The sequence below is a fragment of the Manacus candei genome, unplaced genomic scaffold (genome assembly GCF_025592945.1).
Source record: "Manacus candei isolate 608988 ecotype Guabito, Panama unplaced genomic scaffold, ASM2559294v1 h1tg000050l, whole genome shotgun sequence".
Lineage (NCBI taxonomy): Eukaryota > Metazoa > Chordata > Aves > Passeriformes > Pipridae > Manacus > Manacus candei.
The window spans coordinates 13,906,804-13,914,682 of record NW_026138098.1 but is presented as its reverse complement, the minus strand read 5'-3'; the positions used below and the strand labels follow the sequence as shown (position 1 = coordinate 13,914,682).

Sequence of the window (7,879 nt, the reverse complement as noted above, 5' to 3'; positions counted from 1 at the left end):
CTTCCTTTCCATGCTTCCCACAAATGAAAATTTCCTCTAAATCACCAGCTCTGAGAGGTAGGTGGGATATTTTTTTTAAAGATAGCTTTTTCCAGTAGAAACTGGTGCCTCCCTGTTCTTCCCCACCTAGGCACAGAGCTGCTCCATACTGACAGGGCTGTGGTCACCTTGATGGAGGCCCCAGTGTCACAGAACCTAGGACCCCAAGATGAAAGCAGTGGAATAGGATCCAAACTGATGTGGGTACAATTACATGGCTTGATGCATCCCCACTGCACAGGAGATGGTACCCCCATCCCCATGTAAGGTGAGAAGGGCAGGACCCACACCAGGACCAGCTGTGAGCACCAGAATGGGCAGGAGGGCTCCTCGCCTCAAGCACCCCTGCAATGGACAAGGTAGCATCCACAGTGTTTGCACCTTCCCTCACCCCCATAATCATCCCTGTGGATGTAGGACAGCCAACTGGCCTCTTGGCTTTGACCTACGTGTATATTTTAAATAACATTAACTGAAATGGCAAAGAAAAGAGCTTCATGGAAGGGAAAGCATGAAGTCAGTCAAAAAAAGCCAAAGTGTTTCTGACCACAAGGGTAGTTGGGCTGGAGAAAAGACAGCACTGAAAGCCACAAGTGTCTGGTTTCCTCAAATCACTACTTTTCTGGTTAAAAACAAAACAGAAGAGAAGGATGTTTTGGCAGCAGGTTCCTTAAACCCTGGGGAGAAGCTGGGCTGTCTCTGTGCTCAAGGAATACAGAACAGACATGGGGGTGACACACTGGATACCACAGCCAGGTCCTAACCCTCTGCTCTAGCTTCCCCAAAAATGCTTTTTACAGGGCAGTGATGCCCCTGCCTTGCCCTCACTCTCCCAAAGGGAGCTGTCTCCACCCCCGGCACCAAGTCCTCATCACACACGGCACAGCTGTCCCCGCAGTGTCCCAACTGCCACCGTGTCTCCACTCAGTGCCAGAGGACAGACCCACCCTGCTCCAGGCAGAGCTGCCCCTGGTCCCAGCCCTGTGCTACCAACCAGCCAGTATCCCCTCCCCAAGCACCCTGAAACGATGTGTCACCCTATCCCCCACCCTAAAAAACAGGCTGGTGTGCCAGGATTGTTTGAGAAGAAGTTTTGGGCTAGAGGGTGCTTGCTCCAGAGATGTCCCCAACACACAGGAACCGTGATTGTGGGCAAGGTGATCCCTGCAGTCAGACATCCTGTCTCTGGGCTAGTAGTAGTCCTCCTCACTGTCCCCGTAGTCCTCGGGTGTCACATGGGCCTTCGGCAGGGAAAAGCTTGTCAGGTTGAGTTGGTCTGAAACAGCAGCATGGGGACAATGTGACATTGCCGCCCTACAGCACCTGTCCCCTCCCCCACAAGGACCAGAGCCAAACCATGCATAGCAGCTTGTTGGGGCATCCCCAGCACAGCCCTGTGCTCCAACAGCTCCTGCTGTACTGTTGCACTCGGCCCAGACATCCCTTCCCTCGTCCCCATAAGAGCATGGGGACAAGGACACGGTGCTCACCCGGTGTGAAGACAGTCAGGCTGGCAACTGCCACCACCTCCCCGACGCTGTTCCTGGCGAAGCAGCGGTATGTGCCCTCGTCCGTCACCCGCACACCCTGAATCTGGAGCCAGCCTGTCACTTCATATTTCTGAGGGCCACCTCTGAACTGCAAGAAGGAGGGATTTCGGTGAGCTCTTGTGGCAGAAACAAGGGGGCATCTGTGCCACGGAGTCCTGAGTCCCCTGTTTTGGCAGGCAGTGAGGTCCCAGGATTGCTCTGGCAGCAACCTTGCTATTTTCTGTTTATCCACAGGAATAAATAGGCTTTTCCTGACCCAGCTGTGCTGCAGCTGTGTTTGCAGGCTGCTATTATGGTGCAGTGGCCAGGGGTGGAGGATAGTAGAGTCTCCTCCAACCAGACAGGGTAGCCCTGCTGGGGTGGAGATCCTTGGTCAGACCCTGCAACAGGCTGTGGGGAGGCTTAAAGGGCAGAAAGATGGAAGGGGACCAGCACGTCACACCACAATGGTGCCAGGTTCCACCAGCTCTCCTGGCTTCCCACATCCATCCCACCATAGTTTCCTCCCCATTGGTGCCTGGCTGAGGTGGACAGCCCCTATGCCTCTGCCCACACCCTCTAATAGCTAGGTGTGCCCAGCTGGGCACTATATTTGGGGCTGGCCACAGGCAGGATGCTGACCCCTGGCCTGTCAGCTCTAGGAGGGGAGTCCTGCTGGTGTGAAAAAAAGGGCAGGGACTGCCTGGATATGCTTGTAGGACTAGAGGATAACCCAGGCTGGAAGGCACTCAGGAGGGCCTCTCCTCTAGCCCTTCCAGTAGGGTTGCAAATGAAGCCAACAAGCAGAGCAAACTAAAGGCAGGGAGGTGAGAAACTACCTGCTGCAGGACTCTGCAGGTCCTAAAAAATATGAACAAGTTCAAAAACTACTAGAGGAAATTGCAGAAGAGAGCTATGCTGATGGCTCCTATCACCAAGACACCAGCCCTGGCTCAGCCAGTCCTCATTGTATGCAGCCTCCAGTCACCCCTTCCCATTCCCAGGCAGCCAGGCTTGGCCATCCCCTGAGTATGACCAACCACTGTCAGGTCCGGTTGTCCATGAGCTCTGAGAAGCACTGGGTCACCCCTGGCCCGTGTTCAATGCCCTAGGCACACCACTCACCTGGACAGAGATGTGGGGGTCATCTCCAGGCAGCAGCATGTCTGTGCCATCCTTCCTCCACTCGATGGATGCCATGGGGTAGGCGAAGACCTCGCAGCCAAAGATGACGTCCTGCCCAGTGATGTTCCATGTGTCATAGGGAGGAGAGGTGATCTGGGGCTCTGGGGAGGGGGGTACAGGAGACCAGGGTGGGCTCAGAAGAGGTTCCATCCTTGGCAGGTTCCATGGGCTCTCCTGGGCTGGTCTCTTGGGCAGCAGCATTTGGTTCACATAGAAATGCTGGGACCCTTCCCATGCCCCTCCTCTCCCACCCGTGGCAGACTCTCACCGTTCCCCAGAACATGGTCGCTCCTCACAGCTGGGACTGGGGACTCCCTCCCCAGCCCATTGGGGTGCTCATCCAGCCCAAGGCAGCTGGGGATGGATGAGGTAGATGAGCTTCCAGCCAAATAAGGCCTCTGCTCTGACACAGGGCTAATGCCAGCAATGAAGGGAGTCAGCAGGTCCCCAGCTGCTGGATAAAGCCAACATCTCTAGGTTCCACATCCCTTCCCTGGAGAGACAGAGTGAGGACTACCCTTCCAACCCACATCTGTTCCACAATCTGGCCCATAGCATGAGCCAGAGGTCAAGGGAAGTCTTCCCCTCCAAATACACCTGGGAAAAAACTCAAGAATATGATGATCTACAGAAAATAAAGTCAACCTTGACACCCCTCAGGCTGTGGTGACAGCACTGGGTGACTTGTGCCAGACTGGGCAGGCTGGGACACAGCCCCCCTACCAATCTGTCCCTCTCATCCCCCAGCTAAGTCTTAAATGGGAGATGGAAATCACACAGCCAAGTCAAACAGACCCAGGTTTCCATTTGCAGGAGGCAGGAGCATTTCTCGGGAGCAATGGGCCAGTGTGAACCCAGCACTGCCGCCAAGAATTCGCTAACAATTCCCTGGAACTTCCCCATCTGCTCCAGCAGGATTCATTGCTTCCCATAAACCCCACTCCCTCTTGGCAAAGCTGCTCCCAGACCTCTCCAAGAGCTTGATCCACAAGGGCTGCCCTGGAGCAGCAGGATGGGAGGACTAGGGGAGCCCTGACACTGTATGGAGCAGCCCCCAGTGCTGCCTTATCCCTGTGGACACTGTGGGTTTGCTGTCAGGAAAAACAGTCAAGCCAGACCCCCTTGCTCGTCTATTCCCTAGAGGTACAAGCCTCCATCCATCCTGCAGCTCCAAGGGCACTACCTGACTCGCAGGGACCCTCGTGGGCCACGGTGAGGTTGGCATCAGGGTGGGCATGGGCAACCTCCAGGAACCTGCAGATCTGGGCATAGGTTTTTCCGTCGGAGCCGCAGAGGGCCAGGTGGGAGAGGCAGGCACATTGGGGCTCAGGCACCTCTCCATGATGCAAGTCCCCAGCATCCAGCCGGCACTCCATGTGCTCCCCACACTTGCCGTAGAAGTGGTTGGTGTTGTCCAGGTCGCAGATCTGTCCCTCCAGGTTGGCACATTCCCAGCAGCAGTCACAGGCATCCCGCACCGTGCCAGCCAGGCACCCACGCGGTGTCGGGCATTCCTCTGGCCGGCACTCGGCGCAGCCCTCCCCTTCCTCCAGCAGCCGCTGCCAGCCCCGCTGGAGGTAGTCAGAGGTGCTGGGGAAAGCCTGGCCCAGCTGGAGCAAAGCCCAGTGCAAGGAGAGCAAGGAAAGCACGAGGCAAGAGGAGCTGAGGGGCTTGGCTTCAGACATCCTCATGATAGCTCCGCTATCCCAGTCCCACTGTCACTTGGATGGGTATCTCTGGCACTTTTCTGGCCTCCCTGTCTAGATCTGAGGAGCCATTCTGGCCTGTGAGGAGGGAGGAGGTGTGTTACTGGTGCAGGAAGAGTCTCCCCCCCTTTGGCTCTTGGCTGTCTTGCCCTGAGTGGCAGTGATGCTTGATGTGCAGGGGAGGGTTGGTCCCACCTCTCTCACCCCCAGCACCGCAGCCACATCCTTCACACCCTGGAGCTCCCCAACCAGCTCCTGCCCTGAGATGCTGTACAACTTCTGATTGGATGAGGTTGCTGACCCCAGCCCCACCAGGTTTCATTCTTCTTCCCTGGCAGACCAGCATGCAAAGTCCAGCCTGTTCTGCCCCCAGCATGGCCTGAGGAGCCACAGGGCTGGCAGGGCACTGAACAGGCTGTTCTACATCATTATGGCTCAGCTGGTTTGTATCCTGCTCCTCACCTGCTCACTGCTCTCAGGAAGCTGCTCTCATACCCCTTTTCTTTACCCATCAGTTTTCAAGAGTCACAAGCCCTTTTTCTGTCCCTTGCCATCCATACAAGCACAACGGAGTGGCTGATCCTGCAGACAAGGTGCTCTTTCTGTGCTGGATGCAGCCAAGCCAGGAGTATGCTCCCAGTCATGCTTGGCTTTTGTTCTCCTTCCCTCCCTGCACTGTAACCCCTCTTTATAGGCATCACCCACTTGAGCAGGGGAAAAAAACATCCCCCTAGGAAGGCTTTGTGACCCTGTCAGTCATCACACAGGCAACTGAGGCTGAGCATGGAGGAGCTCAGTGCACAGATGGGCAGCCAGTGGACTGACAGCAGACCCAGTGCCCAGTGTGGTCAGCCTGTCCTAGCACAGCGGGGTCCCTGTCCCCAAACCCCAAGCCTGCATTACCCACCCAGGGTAAGCAGGGGCTGATCTGCCCCAGGCTTCTTATCTCTGCTGGGGGGGACATGTGGAGTCTCAGAGCCTGTCCCCAGAGAGGGTGACAATGAACCAAACCCCTTTGTGAACATCCTCCCCCTGCTCTCAGTTACACCCTGGCTGCCTTCCCTGAGACGAGGTGAAATTATAGTCCCCTGCCCCAGGGTGACCCACCATAAGCGAGCGGGGCTGAGGAGGGGACCCAGGTGGACGGGCTAGCCCCTCCCCTCCTGCTGGGAACAGCACCGAGGACCAGGCTGCAGCCCTCCCAGCTGCACCACCCCCCACTAACGCAGCCCAGAGCTGGGGTGGGGTGAGGAGGGTGGCCCGGACAGTGGCTTGCGTACATGCACCCCCCGGATAACAAACCGTGAAGATCTGACCCGTTTACCTGAGACCACCGAGCCCCCCAGGGGTGGAAAGGGGCAGGGAGTCCCTGTGCTGGAGGCCCCTCCGTCCCACTCTACCCCAGTCTGTACGAAGCAAGGCTGCATCCCCCGGTGGATGTGGGGGGCCAGAGAAAGGGTGGTGAGTAACTGCAGAGTTGGACTCTGGATCCCCACGTTGGAGTGCAGACACTGGCGGTCCTGGATAAGTACTGGGAAGGGGCACGGCGTCCCCTGGGGTCCCCCGGGAGCCACCCCGCCATCAGCCGCCACTTACCGGAGGCGCCGGTGCCTGTGGCCGCGGGTGCGCAGTGGCCGTGGCGGCGGGGCTGCTGGCCCCCGGGGCTGCTGGCCCCCGGCCGCTCCAGCACCGCCGTGATGTCAGCGAAACGTGAATCCCCCCGCCCCTCTCCGGGCCCGCAGCCCGTCCCTGGACCGGGACACGGGCTGGCCGGCACCCCTTCCCTGCCGGGGTCCCGACACGCACCGCACCCTGACCCCGGGGCTCTGCCGCTTCAGCCCCCCGGCACCTCCCCGCGGACCCCCACGCAGGAGTCACCCCTGGCCGTGTGCGGGAGCTGGGCTAATGCTCAGCTCCATCCAAGGGGCAGTAGGGGACTGGGATGGGGGGCAGAAACCAACTTTGCAGGGGTCCTTGGGGACAAGTGAATGGGAGGGGTGAGCATGGCTAAGGAAGTGGTCAAAAGCATCTCTCAACCTGTAATTTGGTTGGGAAAGACAGGCTGAGCAGCTGCTGTAAGTAAATGGGGGAATAATTCCTGGGGGTATCTGCACTTGCCCCGTTTCAGGAACCAGGTATGAAGAGGCTATAGGGGAGCAAACAATGGCATTACCTTGGCTGGAGCAGAGCTATTGGGAGCAACGGTGGGGATGTTGCACACCACAGCAGTGCAAAACCCTCATGCACAGGGCTGGGGCTCCAGACCTCCCTGGCAAGCTGCTTTGCTGCTCCCTGCCTCAGTTTCCCTGGCTCTGAGGAATGGGGGAGCCAGCATGTGACTTTACAGCACAAACAAGCTGTACATTTGCATATTGCTCCACATGTGCTGGGGGATCACACAGCCAGCTCTTCTCCTCCAGGCAAGGAATTTGTAGGATTTACTTCCCCGGTGAAGCTCAAGCAAAGAAGGACCCCTCTAAGGATCTGGTTTCCTTCACCACGCTGCAAAAATCTGCTTTTGCTTTCCAACACCCTCCTGCAAATTCATTCCGAGTTCCAGGGCTTTCACTCAGTCATGTTGTGAATCCAGCCGTGTCTAACGATGGAAAATGCGCCAGGCTTCAGCCCCCCTAAATCCGCCTTTGCCAGCCAACCCCCCCCCTCCAGGCCCATACTGCAGAGGGGGGTTTCCTGGCAGCTCTGCCTTCAGTCTCACATCCCACTCCCCCTCTGTGGCCCCCAGCCCCTTGGCTCAGGGCTGCCTCCCTCTCTGGCTCCCCTTGCCCAGCCTATGGAGTTCGGTCCCCACATGCCACAAGTTTTCAGGTCCGGCATCCATGAGTTGCTGAGCAGCTGGGGCTGCAGCTGTTTTGGGAACAGGAAAAAAAGTCAGAAAGAGCTGAGGTTTTCCTACATGCACCCCCAGAGCTGGGTCAGAGCCTGAGCAGAGAGGAGACAGACTGGAGGTGACCCAGACAGGGGTGCTGAGCCTCCAGGGCTATCCCTACCATGCCACCTTTCCCACCCTGGGGTGAAGCACTGCCTGCACATTCAGGCATCCCTGCACCAAACACACCCTCACCGGTCCCTGCTCCATCCAGGGGGCAAAGCAGTGGGGCAAGCCTGGCCCCACCTTCTGCCCACAAAGCTCCTGGTTGGCACAGAAATAGAGCCAGTGCTTAAATCCCAGGCACCACTGAAAAGAAGGCCATCAATGGTCCCTGGTTATTTGTGTCTCTTGCCCTTGGCAGGAGGGCAAGGGAAGCAGGCCCTGATGCTGTCCTTCTCCACACATGTGGGGAAGAACCTTCTGCCATGTGCCATGGCTCGAGCACCTGGTATGTCCCTGTCTTCATGGGGTCACCATGAAGACCTCTGGGTGGCTGAGCACCACTGCAACATCAGCTGCTCACAAGGTGG

The 7,879-nt window shown here is 57.7% G+C and overlaps 1 protein-coding gene across 1 annotated transcript; it reads right to left on the bottom strand.

Annotated features, from left to right (window-relative positions):
* Window positions 1-266: 266 nt before the first annotated feature.
* Window positions 267-6,161, bottom strand: KAZALD1 (Kazal type serine peptidase inhibitor domain 1). The gene is made up of 5 exons (XM_051800011.1): window positions 6,056-6,161; window positions 3,937-4,537; window positions 2,694-2,854; window positions 1,530-1,677; window positions 267-1,315 (listed from the first exon to the last, which is right to left on the bottom strand). Exons 2-5 carry the CDS (start codon window positions 4,442-4,444, stop codon window positions 1,230-1,232), a joined length of 903 nt encoding a protein of 300 aa, XP_051655971.1. The 5' UTR covers window positions 4,445-4,537; window positions 6,056-6,161; the 3' UTR covers window positions 267-1,229.
* Window positions 6,162-7,879: the final 1,718 nt, after the last annotated feature.

Bases quoted from the DNA above. Each gene is read 5' to 3' on its own strand.
- KAZALD1 (XM_051800011.1), bottom strand. From the start codon at position 4,444: ATGAGGATGTCTGAAGCCAAGCCCCTCAGCTCCTCTTGCCTCGTGCTT. The intron at 2,855-3,936 runs GTAGTGCCCTTG...CCCCCTCCCCAG, and splicing joins CGAGGGTCCCTGCGAGTCAG to AGCCCCAGATCACCTCTCCT. The intron at 1,316-1,529 runs GTGAGCACCGTG...CTGCTGTTTCAG, and splicing joins CCTGACTGTCTTCACACCGG to ACCAACTCAACCTGACAAGC.